Genomic DNA, 18,839 nt, shown 5'->3' on the forward strand with positions numbered 1-18,839 from the left:
AAGGATTTGCATTTGTTTGGTTATGATGTATCAACTTATGTAATAATCTGTTTATGAATGCACTGATATTCCCTTGTACCAGAATACATTTAATTTCATTTGTTATCAGTTTGGAACCACGAAATATATGGCAGAGTGATACATCTTTATATTGTTATAGTCTCTGGTCGAAATTCTAACTTTCGATTCTGGTATTTACAGAAACTTCATGCGTCCCTGAAGTCCCGATTTGGCACCACCATCTCTTCAATTTAAACTCACCAGAGGTCAACAGCTGCAATTTCACCACTCCTTGAAAAATGACACGTGTATACTTTGCGAAACAGAGAACCTGGTTTATTACCATTCAACTCCATCCACCACAGATATTACAGAGCAGATTCACAAGTATTAAGCTTTTTTTTTATATAACAGCAGCTGCTTTTTTTCCACACTCTGTTCCCCTGACCCCCAATCCCCCTGCCTCCTAATAGGGAAAAGCATTACAGGTGCACAATTTTATTTGGTGTGAAGACTGGCCCCTCCAATCATTCAGCTGTAATCAGTCTCACTGCGAGGTCTTTTGTTTGTTTTTGTATTCATGTAAGATTTGGTACTCGTTTTTTTTTTTCTTGACTGAGCTGCTAACAGGATTTACATCCACCTTCATTCACTGCAGGCGCCAGGCTCCTCCTTCTCATTTCCAGACAACAGAAGAGATCTGACATTTAGAAGAGGGGGAATTACGACTGTCTACTGTATAAAAATGTACAGTGGCTTTATTGACATACATTCCATAGGTTAAACAGCTGCAAAATAGGAGGCACACCCAGTATTGCACTTCATTAAAAGTTCTGGCTCAAAACATAACCCAGAATATCAAACAAAACTGAAGTGAAGAGTAGCAACTTCGGAATACAGCTATTTTGAATAGTATCATATATACAAGATTAGATAAATCGTACACTATTTTCCTCCCAAACATAATATTCTTAACAGTCTTATCCACCAACTTGTCTTTTTTTTTGTCCGTCAACCCATGATGCACTTGACAGTGGAGAATACTGTACAAGATTACGAAAAAAAGTTTACATACAACAATATTTTAAATTCATAGTTAGGAAGCTGGAAATACGGCCTGTTCCTTTTTTTTTTTTAAACCCACGCTGATCCACAGTTGCTTTTAAGCAAATTTATTTCCTATTCAATGTTTAATCTGTTACACTTCAGTGATCAGGAGGTGTGCAACGTCTATAGAAGCCGAGGGAATACAACGGCCGCATGCAAACACGTCACAAGTTATTTTCTTTTTTTTCTTCTTTTTTAAAATTCTATTGTTCTTTTTTTCCCCATTCAGGTTACTCTGAGTCCAAAAAAGCCTCCGCTTGTTTTTGTAGCAGAGCCTGGATACCGATGTTGGTAGAAGAGCACACCTGAGGACTCTTGGCGTAGAGCAGAAACCTGGTCCACTGTCCAGGAGACTTGACGATGCAAGAGTCGAGTTTCATGGCTGAGCCTCAGCAACAGCCAGAAATCACAGTAGACAAACTGGTTTTCAGTCAAAGTTTTGTTGTTTAGAAGGTGTGGGCGTTTCTGCACACCCCACAGCCCAGGGCGAACTCCTCCCCTGTTGGTGGGTGAACTACATGCAAAGGGCACTCAGTACCCTCCAGCTGTTTGCCTTTGGGCCCTGTGATAGAAAGGACAAAAACAACATATCACTTATATTTTTCCTGTAGTTATTTCGGTATTGGTATTTGCTGTCAGTCATGCACTCTGAATAATTGAACATTTTCCAGTAGAGTGTAGTCAGCAGAATGGTTAAGCACCTGCAGGACAATGGGGCAGCTCCTCTTTGGGGACACTGGTCATCCTCTGGAAGTCATCATGGCAGGCGTTGCAGAAGTGAGTGGTGCCAAAGCAGAAGAACACAGCCACCGAGCAGCAGTACCGGCACTTATACTCAAGGAAGTCTGTGCCATGCTTGGAGCACATCTGGTGAGAAATATAGTTTCAGCATCATCATCATTTTTGTGTTAATAGTTCAGATAATCACCATTTTTAAAGGACCAGTTAATGCTTATTAGGAAATATTGTCATTTACTTTCTTGCCTAAAGTGAGATGAGAAGATGAATACCTCACAGTGATGACAAGACTCACAAAAGTCACTGCTCGCCGTCAAGAAACTAACATTAAACATATTTTGTAACCTTTAGACAGTGCCAGGCTAGCCGTTTCCAGCCGTTTCCAGGAAATTGGGAACGGTTTGCTGTAAACTGTCCATAGTAATGGCAGGATTCCCACCGTTATCATTTACTCACCTGAGCCCTGGAAACATCCGAGCACGCTCCACAGATCAGCTCACTGGGGTCGTAGTCATCTCCCTGTCCTGCCTCAGCATCGCAGCGGGCCTCGCCCCCAAAATATGCCTGGAAATAAGGCCAATCATTAATTCTCAAACCCCTACACAACATTTCTGAATTCAAAAATTTTTTGTTTGTATAGTACCTTCTTGCACTTGTAGCAGACATAGTATGCATATCTGTTCATGGCAAAGCCCGCAGGGTCATTGTGGAAACGTGCTCCTGGTGTAGTTATTGCCTCACTCTTATGCAGACCCTCATACTCTAGCCTCATCAGAGCCTTCCTTCTCACATCTTCGTAGAGCTCCTTAATCGGGTCGAGCAGGTCTTTGATCACTGAGTGATTGATTTTGTTCTGGAGGCAGACAATGAAACAAACAAACCAGCCCACGTTTATAAATAGGGTTCTGTTGAGGGACTGTTGGTGTATGTGTCATTTCACAAAGATGACAGTTAAGAAAACAGTCATAGTCTGTGTGGGAAATGCACACTGTAGACAGAGCTTCTTGAACAAAGCATTTAGGCAATCTGAGCTCAATCAACTTCAAGGCGTGGTGGAAACAGTTTTCAGCCACTTTGTTGCCAGCTTAATCTGTTAAATCCTCAGGTTCAGGCCCTACCTTGCAAATGGGACACAGCATAAACCCAAATGTGATCCGGGGGCCAAGCCAGCGGTTTTCAAGAACACGACGAGTACACTGAAGGTGGAACACATGAGTGCAGTCCAGCTGAGAACAGAACAAAGAGTTAAACATTAAATGATTAAAATCTGAAGTGAAACTCTTTCTGTTCTCTTTCTGTGGAAAACACTCCCATTTTTAGAGCTAGTGTACCTGTACTGCAGGGGCAGCAGAGAGAGCCTCTGTGAAGCAGATCATACACATGTCATCTGCATCCTGTTTCAGACAGCCGGTGTTCTTGTCACAGCCGTGCAGACATGGAAGGCAGCTCTCCTCATTCTTGACTCCTCCACAGGGGTGTCCACAAGGATGAGTTTTACTGCAGGCCAGTTTAGCGTATTCCTGACGAACACAACATGAGGGACACTGATCAGGCTGTTGAACCACAGTGTAATACACACATACTACACAACTCTACATTGCTTAGTGTGCATCTTGTGTAAGTATTTGTTCCTCTCTGCAGTGGGTGGAAAACACCTCATCCATTATTTGAGGCTCAGCACAGACAATTCTTTTTGAGGCAATCAAGAAAGTTTCTCCAAAAAACATAAAAACCCTTAGGTCCAAGAATAGAATCTATGCATCTGCACTGCGAATTATAGCAACAAGGCAACCCATAAAATGCATTTTTTTTATAGACATACTTTATATATCTGGATATAATTCTAAAAAAAGAGAACAAAGAGAAAGTCACTTGTTTTTTACAGAATGAATAGACTGATGTGGTTTTGCCATTTTTTGGTTTATTTATTTTGTTTTTCATACTGTTATTCTGTAGTCTAGTATTCTTTTTTGTATACTAGTGTATATTATGGATGTATTTTGGTAAAATAAAAAATTGATATTTTTCATCTATCATGCTGCTTATAGGTAGTGAAGTCTTTTTGGTAAGTGTACCTGGCAGTCTGGGTCTGAGCAGACGCTGCCCACTGCAGACAGCTCGGTTCCATTCCTCGTACCACAGAACCTACAGGCGTCTGAGCTGCTGGAGGCTGGTTTACCTGCAAAAACAACAGATGTGTCAGACTAGAAAAATTGCATCAAGAGAAGCTATGAAGCCCTTTTATAAAATCCCCAAATTTTACCCGTGTGCTCTCTGAACTCCACCATAGCCTTCATCGTCTTTGAGTCTGCCAAAGCCATGAGCCAGAAAAGCTTGGTCCTCCCACAGCCTTCATGGAGATCCACCTTTATGGCTTCCTCCTCCTCTTTGAACACCTGAAAGCAGCCATGAAGTGAAGATTAAACACCATTTCACCAGGAAAAAACCCCATCATGCTAATAAAATGGAATGTGTGTCGACCAACACTAACCTGTCTCTGGTGAGAGCGCGTGCGTCGGTGCAGGTGGAGGAAGCGGTCACAGTCGGTGCAAAGGTTGCCACACATGTTGCACAGGATGATGGCTGCGGTCTCACCATCATCGTGGTTGTCACACATGGGCTGTGGAGAGAAGAGAAGGAAATACATGTATTTTTTCTTATTTATTCTTTTAAATATCAGGTTATTTTTTTAAATACATTATCGCTCTTTTGTATCATACTCACCATCTGCTTCTGCTGTCCATCTTTGCCCATCCAGCGACCAGAGGATAGCCTGTCCACATGGTCCTGGTCCAGCACACACAGTGAAGCTAAGGCTAGCCACAGCTAAGAGACAGACAGAACAGGATATAGTATAAGAATAATTAATAACCACAATGTGTAAACATAGATACCAGATATAGATACGGGTTGTGTATGATGACATATGATACATACCCTTGTAGTGGCAATACAGCGTACAGGAGACCGATGCTCCTCCTCCATTTTGGTTAGGGCTATGATGGTCTCAGCTATTGCATTTTTGGTGACTCTGGACCAAGAATCTGAAAGGTGGCCCTAAAAACAAAGATGACCATCTTAGAGGTATTTTCCCAGCACAATACAACGTATGAACACACAGAATTTATGACAAAGATGACAAATGTGGTTCCATTTCAAATTAGGCGGAGACTCTCTCGTGCAGAGAGTTAAAAGAAAAGACAATGGAAACTTACAGCTGCCATGTCTTTAACCAGCTTTATGATGATCTCTGCTATCTGAGGAGGAGTGGAGCCTTTCATCCACCAGTGGCTCTCCCCTCTGCGGATGTAGCTGAACATGACAGAAAGGGGTTAAGTATGAGGATCAAAGGAAACTGCCATTTACCACAAACTGAATATATGCAAATTTGTTTTATGACTTTGTCTTAGCAGGAACTAACTCACCTGGAGTTGAAGATCATGGGTAGAGTGACAGTGGTGACCCCTTTACCAGCTGCCATGCCTGCAGTGCCAGCGATGGTGGTGCCTTTGGCTTTCAGCTGCACAGTGAGGGCTTTTGCAATGCAGCCCAAGAACATGTCAAGGATGCAGAGCTTGTTCCAGTCACCCTTTTCTGTGGAGTGGATGATGTCACTGATGTCTGCTGGCGGCAGAGCCTTCACCCCGATGATGCTGGCAAGTCGCACTGGTGTAACCTCTGGAAGGACGCGTCTGAGCAATGATGTGACCTGATGTGAGGTAAGATAAGATAGCAAACAGGAACATAATTTGTACAGTGTCATGTTTATACATGCACTAAAACTACAGATTTATTCAAATGGATGAGTCTTGGCAAGAACACTCCATGTGGTTCCATTAATTACTCAACTGCACGTGACTAAAACTCTGAGTTGAGTGTGTGTGTATGTTCCCTTGCTCACCTGTCTCTGTACTCTTGGGGAAGCTGTGTGCAGCAGAGAAAACAGGTCTTGCATTAGTGTTAGCTGCTGAGCGAGGTATTGGCGTCCGACATTGGAGCCACTGAGAGCCAGGACCATGGACAGGAGCTCAAAGCAGTAGGCGTCTGAGGAGGCGTCATCATCACTGGGCTGGGAGTTAGCATTCTCTTTGCTAGAGATGGCGTGCTCCCATTCCTCCCTCACGCGTGTGGCCTCCATACGGATGGCCTGGACGATGTGCGCACACACCTGAAAATAAAAACATGCATAAGGTTAGAGGACTGTGATTGTAATACCTCATCCTGTTGAATGATATGAGGAACTGACTATTTACCTGTTTCTGGAGGTTGGTCAGTTTGCTCCTGCTGAAAATTATTCCCACCATGTGCTCTTTAAGGTCTGCATCAGATGGCGCCTATTCATAAAAAAAAATGCAAAAAATGTAAAACATTAGGCTAAATGTCACTTAATATTTGAGTCAGTTAAACTGAATATTTTTCATAATGTGACAGTGCAGACCTTGTCTTCTCCCTCGGGTGATGAAAGCAGGTTTTTCTCCTCCTGTTCTGGAGTAGGCTCTGCATCTCCACAGATAAGTTTTCCAAAGACCTTAATGAACAAAACAATGTAGAAATATTAAAACTTCCAAGAGACTCTAGCTCTTTGCACCAAAAATGTGAAATGTGTCAAATGAAAAGGTTTCGTACGGACAGTAATGTATGGTAACAGTTAGACAGACCTGTGAGGTGATGAGGCGAAACACTCGGAGAGTCTCGGCCTCGCAGTTCTTCTGCTGGGCCATGCTGGCTGAGATCTGTCCCAGAATCTTGATGCTCTCACCCTCTTTCCAACCGAGGACCTTCACCTGACGCACCCTCAGTGTGTTCTCTGGACCTTTCAGTTCCACTTTGATCACATGATGATCCCCTCCAGGGAGCTCACTTGTCACCCAGCCCATGTGACGTGAGTCGAGGTCAACCTTGAAAAAATGATTGGGATGTTCATACTTTTCATCACATGTAAATCTGTAGTGTATTAGAATGCTAGATCAACCAAGGTGCACTCTATAAAAACAATTCAGTAATTGATTACCTTTTGATATATTGATACTATTGTTTCTCTACAAAATTTAACCATTAACCAAATGTAACCATAACCACTGTGATTAGGAGAGCAGAAGAAAGGTGTTATATATATAGATATAGATATAGAGAGGAGAGAGAGAGCTTTAGATGGCACAGAACACCGACAGCACAGAAAGGCCACAGGCCATCTGTAACATTTTTTTGTAAATACCTTTAATAAAAGTGGATCAGATTTGGTTGCATTTGAATACTCAAGCCCTCAAGCATGTTCATATTTAATAGACTCTTTTAATAGTACACTTTACAGCACAAATGATACCTTTTAAATTGTTGTCTGATGCTACTGCTGAAGAAGCTGATCATACCTGTTTGATTCTGCAGAGATCCTCTATTGCTTTTCCACACAGGAATGTCACTGATGTGACTTTGTTCTGCAGATATGACAGAGGAAAACATTAATTTACTGAAATACATCAGACAACGCTTAATAATACATTATAATTATCAATTTGGTTAACTGATTTATATGAAGACAAGCAGTGTTTTATCCCCCACACATGTAAATGACTGGTTTGCTGTTGCCTTTACCCCAATGTCTCTGGAGTTGTCCACATGAACAGACACGTTGGAGGCATTAATGCCTTTCACACAGCTGATGGTGATGCTCTTGGTTTTGTTCTTGTCTTCGTCTCCAGATTCCCAGAAGGTCTCTGTGGAGCCGTCTGTTAAGCTGCCAATCATGGCAGGACGGCTGGACGTCTTGATGTCTACTACACTGGTCAGGTCTTTTAGACAGGTGACCAGGCACAGATCCTGTCATCACACACAGATATATCAGGTTAGTGCATGTCATAAAAACAGATGCATGACAAACAATGGACTCTGTTGGTCCAAGCTGTATTTAGCAACAGAAGACTGATGTGATTTGTAAATCAATGTGGTTGTTTTCTTGCCTGGCTAATTGCTTCGTAGCCTGACTGCACACTGATGTTGAAGCTCTCCTCGCTGTCTCCGTCATCTGACTTAGACAAGATGTTGTTGATGTGATGGAAAACATTGCTCTGGTGGAGGAACTGGTGGTCGGACTGCTTGAACTTGAGACTCCAGCACCTGATAGAATATGTCGGCAAGTTAAAATCCCATTTCATACACATGAAGGTCTAAAAGGGCAAAAGTGCAAAAGAGGTTGTAATAATTTCAATTATAATGTAAATTATTACTATAACTTATTGTTCACATTGTAACATTACAATGAGCAGTACTAGCTTCTTTGCAAGTTTACATTTCAATTTAATTAAGAAAACATGTCAAAGCTGAAATTGAGGACACAATCCCTAACAAGAATTAGTATAAATTGAAATCAACCTATCAAAAAATGTTGGTAAGGGGATAGGAATAATTGTTCAATCATTCAGAATCTGTACCTGAGCGCCATCTGCTGAAGTGAGCTGCCACTAGGAAGTGACATCATTAGGTCAGAGATGGTCTGAAGGAGGCGGTGGAAGGTGTGGGGTAGAGGATGAGCCGCCTCCCCGGCAATAACAATGTCTGACAGAGGGTGCTCACAAACGCCAAGGTCTCTTTCCTGTAGGATGAAGAGTGGGGATGTTCATAAGAAGAAGATGCAACAACAAAGCAAACATAAGGCTGCATGCTCCTTGACATTTAACCACTTATTACCTGTTCCACGATTTCTTTGTTTCCCTTGTTCTCATCTTCTTCCTCGTCCTCAGGCTCAAAGGGTGACGGGGTGAGAGATGCTACAAAATGCCAAAGTATGTCGTGCAGGGAGGTAGTCTGGATCACATTGCACAGCAGCCAGTTGAATGCCTGACAGAAACATCAAGGAAAAATATCGTTCTAATTAGTCTAACCTTTATCATACACAAACAATGCGAGAGTACAACTTAAGTCTTTAAGCTAATTAGGTCTAAAAATTGTTATTAATTATTCAGCAATAACCAGCCAATTATTTGCCTGTAACCCTGAGTCCCTGCTGTATAAATAGAAATAATTAGCTCAGACTGCGCTCTGAGATTCAGTGAGATACTGCATTACAGGCTAATCATCAGTACCTCCATGGCAAACACCCTGCAGGCAGACTTCCTCAGTGCGTGCCTCATGGCCACCTCGAGGCCCTCCAGGTCATGGTGCTGGATAACGAAAGCCAAGACAGGCCACTGGAAGTTCCTCTCCCCCTTACTGAGAGAGCCGTGGGCTGAGATCAGCCTGGAGAGCTCAGGAGATGGGTGTCGTAGCAGGGAAGACCCCACCTCTGTATGAGGGACAGAGCAGGTTGGTATTACAGCTGATGCATCACTTACCCTGAGATATCACTAATCACTTCTCAAATGATGAACACATGTGCTTACCTGCATCACCACTGTGGACCCTTCGTCTGGGGACAGCTTTGACCCGGGCAGGAGAAGGCGAGTGTTGCTTGTCGTACTCAGATGCTACGACCGAGTAAGACCTCTGAAACACTGTACGCTTCGCCGTGTCGCTGTCCGTGATTGGACTGGTCTCGAGACTAAATGAGAGCCCATAGACAAGAAACCCTCACAGTTTAAATAGAGTGCCAGAATAAGATATTTTTCTTCTGTAGCAAATGTGCAAATGTGTTTGCTGACAAAACAATGACCTCTGTGTTTTCATACCACTGAGTGGACTATATGTTACTTCAAAGCAAATGGGACACAATCAACCATTTAAATACTTCATATTAGTTTAGTTTTGTATTTTATGGTACTCTGTACTGCATAAGATGAGGACGGTGATAATAACAAGGCAAAACGAGCCACACTATCAGAACTAAATGCTTGTGTCAAACTTATAAACGTCTTTGCATGACAAATAGCATTATCTTCTGGTCTGCACTGAACATTTATAAGTGTGGAAAAAGAACTTCAACATATGAAAAAGTAATGGCAACCTGATTTTCCATGGCTCAAGCTTAAATTGTGTCTGAAAAATATCAGTAACTATAAGTAACAGCTGCAATTTGTTAGCATGCAATAAGGGGAAAGTGGAAGTAACTAAAACACGAGTTACCTGGGGGGCATTGATTTCATGTTGCTTTCTGGTTCTTCAAACACATTGGGGCAGGCGTCAGGGGTGACTGAAATGTAGGGTGCAGGAACAGATGTTGAGCGCAAATACCTCATTTCATCTTGGAAGAGGTTATCGTCCTGGTAGCCTCCAAAGTTCTCAGTGTGTTGCCTGAGGAATGATAGGAGAGTAGATCAAAATCATTATTCCAGCACATGCAACTGTACAGTTTTATTGCCTATGAAAGACAACCCGTTATTAACTGAGCTGTTAGCTACCTGGCTAGAGTCTGAAGGTAGAGACAGCCCATTTTATTGGGGATTTCGTCCGACACACCCTCCTTGAGGCTTGGAAGCAGCTGGGAGTGCAGGGGCCGGGGAGGGTGGTGGCACAGCATGCTGGGCTCGGCAGCACTGCTGAGGGACAGCAGGAACAAAGCGTTGGCCCGAATCACCTGGTGGGCCTCCATAGTGGGCAGCGCTCGGGGAGTCTTCACCTGCAGGGGTTTCTTCCTGGATTGCTTCACCTGGCAAGGAACATACAGATTGTTTTTTAACTGAAGTCCAAGAAATCAGAATGACATAAAACATTTTTTTAAAAAACTGCTTTGCGAACACGTATTCCAGCACTCAAGCCTTGCAGCAGGAGGCTACCTTTTCCCTGGCTGCAGTCTGTTTTTCTCTCAGGTATTTCTCCCGACAGCGATCACACACCAGGTACCAGGTGCTGCCTCCAATGCCTCCATCTCCACAGTTCCCAGCCCAACCACCACAGAAGTGGCCAATGCTGTTGTAACCTTGGCCTCCAGCATAGCGGCCACAACCTGTCAAGGAAGCACCAAGGAGGGACGTTTAAGGTACAAATGATATTTTGGAAGGTTATAAGTCACTTTTTATCAAAACTTACAATCTGGTCAAAAAAAATTTGAATATCACAATCTATTTGATCACGATTATGATCTAAAGTGCATTCTTTCTGACTATTTTTTTTTTTCTAAACACACTTTTGAATTTTCCTGTACATTGTAGCCAGACTTGAAATCTCTTTTGGCACATCCTCTTCATCCGCCATGCCACAAGCTATAAAATGAAGTTGTTTTATTTATTTATAAAACATCACCCAAGGAAGAGCCACATGAACTAATTTGTCCAATCAGCGTTGAGGACAGTAAGAGTAAGAGGACATTAAATACCACAATCTCTATATAATCTCTATAATTGGCCTGAAAAGTAGATTGTTGATGCCTTCAAGATCAATCACAATCAAAAATCCTCAGATTGCCCACCCCCCTACTGATATACAAAGGGATTATTCAAAATGACAAAACTTAACCAGAACCTCCTGTATTCTTACCTGGGTGAGCCTGTCTCATATGGTAGGTGACGGGGTAAGGGTGAGACTCCCCACACAGCTCACAGATGGTGTCTTTTTCAGGTCCACCCATGGCGAGCTGCGCCATCTCTCCAAACAGATTCCCTCTTGGACGCACCTCCGCCTTCTCCCTTTTCTTCTTCTCCTTCTTCGCCTTTTTATTATCTTTCTCATGTTCCTTCTTTTTCAGGATGGCACTGGAGCCTGGGCTGGGGAAGATCATGTTCTGAGTCGCTGCCTTGATGGTGGCCATAGAAATGTCCTCCCAGAATGCCACCAGATGTTGTAATGTTAACGGCAAGATTGACTTTACCCTCATAGAGGGATGAGAAGTTGCCTCATAGGAAATGGCATCTCCCTTGCCGTCCTCACACTTCTCTGGCAGTGGAGGTTCTTTCAGCATAGAGAGCACCTTGTTTTTGTTGATGCTTCCCATTTTTGAGATGTCTGGCCCATGTGGAGCAATATTAAACATGTTAAGTGCAGAGGAAATCTCTAAGGAGTGGCGATTCTTCAACTTGCTCTCTTTCTCCTCAGCACCCTGTCCTCCCAGGGAGCTGCGGATGGGGGCATGCTCTTTGGTTAAGTCTGGGTTGAACTTGAGGAAGGAGGAACAGGCCATAGCATCATGGACAATACCTTCATGCCACAAGAATGCAGCAAAGACTGCTCGCGCACATTCAGCTACAGAGGGTGACATGGCCTGTTTGGCAGGTTCCGTGACCCGTGATGTACTCTCACCTTTAAACAGAGGCCCAGATTTGTCCTTCTTAGGGCGTGTGTGTCGACTGGAGGTTTTGCGGCTGACTTTGGGTGACGAGCGGCTCTCTAGTTCCTCTTTGACGGGGGCTTTGCCAATGCTAAAGTGTACCTTGCATGATCCCTCCTCAGCATTACGTAACTCCACATTCTCATCGTTGCCATCCTCATTGGATAGAAGAGCACTGGAGGTGCACACCTCCACTACTTCACTGTGGAGGTTCTCTTGGGTCACATGTGGAGAGGGAACCCGGTTCTCTGCATTATTGCTCACTCCTTTATTTGGATCTTTAGGGGACAGTTTAGGTTTGGGAGAGGTAGACCTGCCCCTGAGTGGCTCTGTAAGTGGAACCTTCTTCTTTCTAAGCGTGTCTGGGTCCAGAGTGTATGAATCTGATTTGGACCTTTCTCTGGGAGGGTCAAGTCGGGCTTTGGAGGAAGGGCTAACTTTAGGCGGCAGGTTTTTGTCATGGTGGGTTGATGAAGAGTGCTGGGATGAGGTGCTGGAGGGGCTAGACCTGCCTGAAGAGGATCCGCCTTTCTGTTTGGGAGAGGAGGAGCGAGAGCCAGGGTTCGGGGAGTCAGCCCGAAGTCCAGGGGTTCTCCCATCGGCCTTTAGGGCCTGCAGGGTGTTGTGATTGGGCGAGTGAGAGCGGCTGTGCGAGTCAGACCGCAGTTTGGCCGTGTCTGAGCGCAGGATGAGGGCTTCACTGGCTGAGAGTCCACCCTCCCCTGTCTTGACCCGGCTCTGCTCAGATGAGCGGCTTCCCCGACTCTCCTGTTTTGGCAAGCGATTCTCTTGGCGGTGTTTGGAGGCTGGGGACATGGGGCGTGCACCGGGCATCAGGTTCCCTCGCTCACCTAAACGTTAATCATTTTAAACACAGTTACACTACAGAAAATGACTAAATTAGTGGTAAAAGTGTAACCATTTAACTCTAGGCACAACATTCAAGACCTGAGTGAAATAAAAAATGTAATGTTAAAAATATAAGGTTAAATGAAATGAAGGGCAGAAAAGACAGAAGTCTCAAAGGTGAAAGATGTTAAATGTTGTGAAGCTAATGCCAGTGAGTGATATATTTTCTTAAAAAGCAAACTTTGCCTTAACTAGCTGGGTGTTTCTCCCACAGCTTTGTCTGTCTATTACCAGACAAACTCTGACATGGATGAAAAGCTTGTGGACCATGGAAGAGCTGATGACAGATGGATTCCAGCCCAGCCCTGACCTCTCCTACTAATACTGGACCTAATGATAGTGGTAACTCGAGAGTGAAAACACCCTTGGAGTCAAGTGCATTAACGGTCCACCTACTTCTAAACTGAACATTAAATTAATGCCCACGTGTCAATCATCAAACTTCAGTTTTCTCTCTAAATCATAATATTGTGTTTAGTCATGTCCTACTTTAGTACACAGTTTTAAGGTTAGCTCTAACACAAGATGCCCAAAATTTATTCCACAAATTACCATATAAATACTCTTTCATCACAGAACAGGCTGTGTTTTTATTGATTTCCTACCCACCCTCTGTTCAGTCTGAGGGAGGCATGCATGCTGGGATTACCCACCCTTTTGCCTTAGAGCGACAGATGAGATAGCAGTACCATGCCCAGCCACGGACACACTGCTTTTGTGCACACGCTCGCGAGAAGCAAGGCTGCGTGATGAACCATCTACAGCGGAAAACAGCGAGGCAGGTAAACGAACAAGGCATGGAATGCAAGGGGGGGCCATCACAGAGAGAAAGAAAGGAAGCATAAAGAGGCAATGGGGTCAAGAATTTGAAGTAGAAAGAGGCAAAAGGACATGTTAAAGTGATGGGAAGATCAACAGAGAGGTAGAGAAACTCAGAGACATGAAGACATGAACACTTATATAAGAGGAAAACAGAATTACAGAGCCCTGGAGGTGTTCTATGCACTATGTGGTATTTTGTGCTCTCACATTTTTTAAGCAGAAATAGAAAAAATATTCATAATTATGTTTTAATTCATGTGTAATTTCCTTAAACTAAGAGTCATCATATTTTTATTAGCTTAAAATCATTACCGACAAAGGGAGCGGTACACAGTGTTGCACCACCATGTTTCTACAGTAAGCCAGAATCGACAAAACAAACACCTGCTAGGGTATTGAGTTGGTTGCATCTACCTCACCACTGGATGCAACTGAATCTTACACACTGGACATTTACTGTCATGTATATTTTGCCTCCCTCACATCGTCTAGAGGGCGGAAAACACCTTTCGAGTGCTGCATTCAGTCAGCTGGAGATTTGATCAATGAAAAACTCTATAACCCTCAGTGTCATCAAGGGTTTTATGGCAAAACAGTATTTTATATTGTAAAATATGTTTATAGGATCTTGGATATAACACAGTTTTTAATAGCCAAATTCCAAAGTATATCCACATATCTCAACCAAAGATAAAAAATAAAAAATAAATAAAAAACCTGTAATTAAACCCAGTGATTCATGGTGAGTGTGAAGGATACCTGCACATCAGGACTGATAGTAATGAGTACGTGTGCCAATGTGAGAGCAAAAAGGTTTCATTTATGCACAATTTTTTTCCAAGGCACCTACCGGGCTCCACAAGACAGAGACAAACAGGTAAAACATATAACATATAAAGAGAGTAGCAATATAGACAAAAAGACCAACAGAAAGAAAGAGAGCTATACAGGCTGAAACAGTGACAAACATATAATCAGATACTTTGGATCCCCTTCTGATTTAACCTATTCTAAAATGTGGTATTTGGTATTTGAATTATCCAGTGAAAGTACATACTATTAGTAGGTGTTACATGTAATATTGTGACTTGGTTGTTATTTCTAGGAGACTACTGTTTATATTTGCAGTGAAGCTCTGGGCTGGTTGAGGCAGAGAATGAAACAAGTTATTAATAAAAAGGATGGAATTGCAGATCTAAAGTTAAAGCAGCATGGAAGAGAATGAGGAAGAGAACGAAAAGCTGACTTAACAAGAGGGCAAGCAAAAAATTAAGCAAATCAGCTTATTACTTAGCGCATGGCAAAATATACCTTTTAACAAGACATTTTGTCTAGTATTTAAGTTTGAAATCTTGTTTTCAAAAACAAATGAATGTGCATCAATGCATACTTTTTTTAAGGTGGTGTCACCTGATTTGTTTTTTAGAAACAAGATATAAACATTGAATAAAAGATATGTTGGCTTGTTAAGTATATTTCAGCACTGTAAAACATAACTGCACTGTTATGCGTCACACGTCACTCCTGCCCTCCTCACAAAATCCAAAAAGAAGAATGAATACAGAACAAATTAGAAAAACTAAAAGTTCGGAGGAAAAGGATCAACACCTGTGCAAGCAAGCGCTGTCAGAAAGCAGGACAGACTTACTCAGAAGCTGTGGTTGTGGCTGAGACAGTTGGGAGGGGGATTGTCCAAACACAAATGGGCTGTGGACAAGGGAGGAGGAGGGAGGAGGTTGGGCGGCTTGCTCAAATACGGAGGAGGAGGGAGCTGCTGAGAGGAAGGGCCCAGACTGAATGGAATTCAGTATGGCACTCAACCGGTCACCTGCAAACATGGAGACAGAGGATGGGGAAAAACTACAGCTTATGCTATGGTTTGAGGTTTTTCCAAAGGGGGGGGGGGGGAGGATCATTCAGAGTTTAATTTCTATCAGTCATTTAGTCATCTCCCACAATGTCACAGCTGTGTGAAATGGGAGGAGCTATTTTGAGCCATCAGGGTCCCAGGAGTTTGTTAATTTTTTTTCTGTATCGACAATGTGAGAAGATTAGCAGTAGGAGCACTCCAAACGCTTGGATGGGCATCCCAAAGGTGAGCAATGAGTCAGAGACCATCTGGTCCTGCTGTATGATTAAAAAGTCCAAAGGTACAGCAACTCCCAAGAAATGTCTTGTATAAAATATTATCAAGTCATCAGTTCACCTCAAAACTGCACATAACAAGAGCTGTGGATTGTGTCAATTAACCGGGTCATGATTTCTGGAAAGAGACATTGCTGGAGAGTTTCAAATGTATTTTTAAGTAAACTTTCAAAGGTATTTTTTTGGTGCTTTGAGCATTAAAGCCGAGTGCCATTAAGTTCGATAAATTCAAGAGAAGGCTGCGATCTCCAAAAGTCTGCAACTTATACAAAAACAATAGAAATAGATAAATAGCACTACAGGTAAAAGGAGAAATGTGTATTTTTGTCAATACATTAAGCTGTTAAAGAAAGATTACTTGAAGATCATGTGTCAATGGTAGACAAATTCAGTAGCTATGGTGTAGTAGTGTTTTGTCTTCATTTGTGATGACAAAGTGTGCTGCTACAGTTCTGATTGGCACCTCTGACTGGCTTTATCTTCGGAGCATTGTCAGCTGAGGCTAATAAGTGGTGTCCTATTTATAGTGATTCGACATGTACTGATGGAAAAAAGTATACAGAAAAACTGAGATATAATTAATTCAACTGATAGCCTTAAAGCTCAACTGAATATTAGTCATACCGGTTTTCAGCCAAAAATTGTAAATGGTTTATTATTTTTAATAAAGCGGAAGAAGAAGGGCTTCACTGTAACCTAAAGGTCATGGACATACCATGCTTTGTTAGTGATACTTGACGAGTAAGGAGCATCCCAGCATCTAACTGGACTGATGTCATGATATTTACATGAGTTATTTTCCCAGGTGAATGTTTGTTTGGATGCTCATTCAACAAGTTAAGGTAAAGGAAAAGACATGCGTTCGTGTGTGTACGTTGGATAAGAAAAAACTTTAGCAGGAAAGCTAATACGAGTTGCTTAAAGTTTGTCTCCATCTATGTTGAAGGATACTTAGCATTATTTTGTTTTATTAATGCCAAACTAGGGTTAGGGTTTTTATGTAACCAAAAAATATCCAATTTCTTACTTTAGTTTGTTTTTTTCAGTTTTTTTCTGAAAGGGGACATGTATTTACAGAGTAGATCCATCTGCTGTAGCAGACCTAAATGGTATTTTACTTCAGTTGGACTCAATACTAATCTTTAGTTTTGTTAACTTATCTATGAAAGTCTTGAGTTTCTATGTTGAGGAGCAATGACAATATCGCGACCAGAACAAAAACAGGGTGTCGAAAAATACTTCATAGAACCAGCGGCTCCTCCCATTTCGCTACTGTATTTGGGGGAAGGATGTGGGGGGTGGGGGGTGGGGGGAAGAGGGGTCTCTATCAAGAGTCAAAAAGCCTGTGTGGCCTCATCAGATGTCTCAAATACATTTGCTGGGAGAAACTTTACCCTTCTCTACATATTGCATATTGAGCCAACACTGTATCAGTCATCATTCAAAAGTCTCCCACTGTCTTGACACAACCAGATACAAAGCCCAGTCATTATGTCATTTTGACAGAATATCAAATATAACATTTTGTTTCTTAAGGGAGACATCTTAAAGTTTGGAGTTTACATCCATTGCCATTTTATCATTTGTTGGAGCCAGATATGGGAGGCTGCCTCAGTGAAGGCAAGATGGAAAAAAAATCAACCACCACAGCTGAATACTGAAGTCTGAGAGACCTGTCAATGAGGCTGCTCTCCGAGCTGCTCAAAGAGCTTGGGCACACATTGGCATATCTAGCTGACAAGTCTGACTATGATCCATTTATAATGCTGCCTTCACAGCATGATGTATGTATCCATCACACAGGTGACAAAGGATGCATGAGCTTGAGTTGCAAAGGCCTGCAACCTCCAAAGGGGACTTGCAAACATTCACCATGCTTGTGGTAGTTCGGTGTACAGAGATTTTCCCATTTAGGATACATGTGCTTAACACCTTGCAAAATGTATGCACTCTGGGGCAGAGAGGTCATATGGTATAAAAAGAACCTTGCTTTGAGGCAACCAAGAAGCATATGTGATAGACTGCTATCTGGTTGCTTAAAGGAAGAGATGCTGAAAAGGTATAAATGAATCCATCTCTCCATTTCAGAAACATAGCCTTTACTTCCCCCAAGTGTAACCACATCAGTGAGTGGTCTGGGGAAGAAGCAGCCTACAGGGTCCATCTGTGTTGATGCCAGCCACAGTGACAATGAAATGAGTCATTGTTCTTCTTGTCAGAGACATCTGCAGTTATACAGAAAGCTAAAAAGCCAGTAACATTCTGTGTAGCATCCAGATTAAGGTGCACTTTCATCACCCTCCGGAATTGAGTAAGGCTGACACAGCCTTGCATTTAGAGGCCATCAGATTTGTGTTCTGCCCAACAAAGACACAATCTTTGTCTTCTACAGTAGCAGGAAGCCCTGTGATTGTAAGAGAAACAACTTTACAGCTTTACCATGGTCCTCTGATTAGGATGGTCGAATGTCTCAACAGGTCAGCCTTCTTTTTCAAGTAATGAGAAAGAGTTAAGCCGTTTGAAAGACAATTGACACAGCATCAGCGTGATATTCAGCCAGGAAGATACACAGACACATTTGGGGCCAGCCAATCTTTGATGGTGGAGCGGAACTGATGAGTTCATTCAGGTGATGTTTCAGTATACAACCATATTTTCCAGAAAACAATGATTATGTAAATGATTCAATGTTTTCTAGAGGACTAAATTAAGGTAACAAAGGGTAGAGGGTGAAATCACAGACACGTAATCAGGGGCAGTTATCAGTGTTGGACTAGCCCACAGTACTCCCAACTCCAAATTGTAGTCCAAATGAACCAAAGAACAGCGACTGGCCCATGCACACGCACGCACACGTGTGCACACACACACGCGCGCACACACACACGCACGCAAACACACACACGCACACACACAGCCATATGCC

The 18,839-nt window shown here is 42.6% G+C and overlaps 1 protein-coding gene across 20 annotated transcripts in view; it reads right to left on the reverse strand.

The window, feature by feature from the left end:
- Nucleotides 1-311: 311 nt before the first annotated feature.
- Nucleotides 312-18,839, reverse strand: part of mycbp2 (MYC binding protein 2) — a 63,547-nt gene continuing 45,019 nt past the window's right edge. For 10 of the 20 annotated variants that reach the window (XM_030428899.1, XM_030428892.1, XM_030428896.1 and 7 more), the window contains 30 exons: nucleotides 15,417-15,596; nucleotides 13,600-13,704; nucleotides 11,251-12,888; nucleotides 10,551-10,720; nucleotides 10,176-10,423; nucleotides 9,901-10,068; nucleotides 9,222-9,391; nucleotides 8,925-9,124; nucleotides 8,530-8,679; nucleotides 8,274-8,434; nucleotides 7,803-7,959; nucleotides 7,438-7,662; nucleotides 7,215-7,280; nucleotides 6,504-6,743; nucleotides 6,284-6,373; nucleotides 6,099-6,179; nucleotides 5,747-6,013; nucleotides 5,271-5,554; nucleotides 5,061-5,157; nucleotides 4,783-4,902; nucleotides 4,570-4,671; nucleotides 4,337-4,465; nucleotides 4,109-4,241; nucleotides 3,921-4,024; nucleotides 3,177-3,365; nucleotides 2,964-3,071; nucleotides 2,489-2,698; nucleotides 2,302-2,409; nucleotides 1,809-1,974; nucleotides 312-1,669 (listed from right to left, as the gene is read on the reverse strand). In XM_030428899.1, coding sequence (XP_030284759.1) covers nucleotides 1,554-1,669; nucleotides 1,809-1,974; nucleotides 2,302-2,409; nucleotides 2,489-2,698; nucleotides 2,964-3,071; nucleotides 3,177-3,365; nucleotides 3,921-4,024; nucleotides 4,109-4,241; nucleotides 4,337-4,465; nucleotides 4,570-4,671; nucleotides 4,783-4,902; nucleotides 5,061-5,157; nucleotides 5,271-5,554; nucleotides 5,747-6,013; nucleotides 6,099-6,179; nucleotides 6,284-6,373; nucleotides 6,504-6,743; nucleotides 7,215-7,280; nucleotides 7,438-7,662; nucleotides 7,803-7,959; nucleotides 8,274-8,434; nucleotides 8,530-8,679; nucleotides 8,925-9,124; nucleotides 9,222-9,391; nucleotides 9,901-10,068; nucleotides 10,176-10,423; nucleotides 10,551-10,720; nucleotides 11,251-12,888; nucleotides 13,600-13,704; nucleotides 15,417-15,596 — 6,182 coding nt within the window. In that variant the 3' untranslated portion in view covers nucleotides 312-1,553. The remainder of the gene's footprint in view (nucleotides 1,670-1,808; nucleotides 1,975-2,301; nucleotides 2,410-2,488; nucleotides 2,699-2,963; nucleotides 3,072-3,176; nucleotides 3,366-3,920; nucleotides 4,025-4,108; nucleotides 4,242-4,336; nucleotides 4,466-4,569; nucleotides 4,672-4,782; nucleotides 4,903-5,060; nucleotides 5,158-5,270; nucleotides 5,555-5,746; nucleotides 6,014-6,098; nucleotides 6,180-6,283; nucleotides 6,374-6,503; nucleotides 6,744-7,214; nucleotides 7,281-7,437; nucleotides 7,663-7,802; nucleotides 7,960-8,273; nucleotides 8,435-8,529; nucleotides 8,680-8,924; nucleotides 9,125-9,221; nucleotides 9,392-9,900; nucleotides 10,069-10,175; nucleotides 10,424-10,550; nucleotides 10,721-11,250; nucleotides 12,889-13,599; nucleotides 13,705-15,416; nucleotides 15,597-18,839) is intronic. The other 10 variants (XM_030428908.1, XM_030428909.1, XM_030428891.1 and 7 more) reach the window with 5 other exon arrangements.

This window comes from Sparus aurata, chromosome 9 (genome assembly GCF_900880675.1).
Source record: "Sparus aurata chromosome 9, fSpaAur1.1, whole genome shotgun sequence".
Lineage (NCBI taxonomy): Eukaryota > Metazoa > Chordata > Actinopteri > Spariformes > Sparidae > Sparus > Sparus aurata.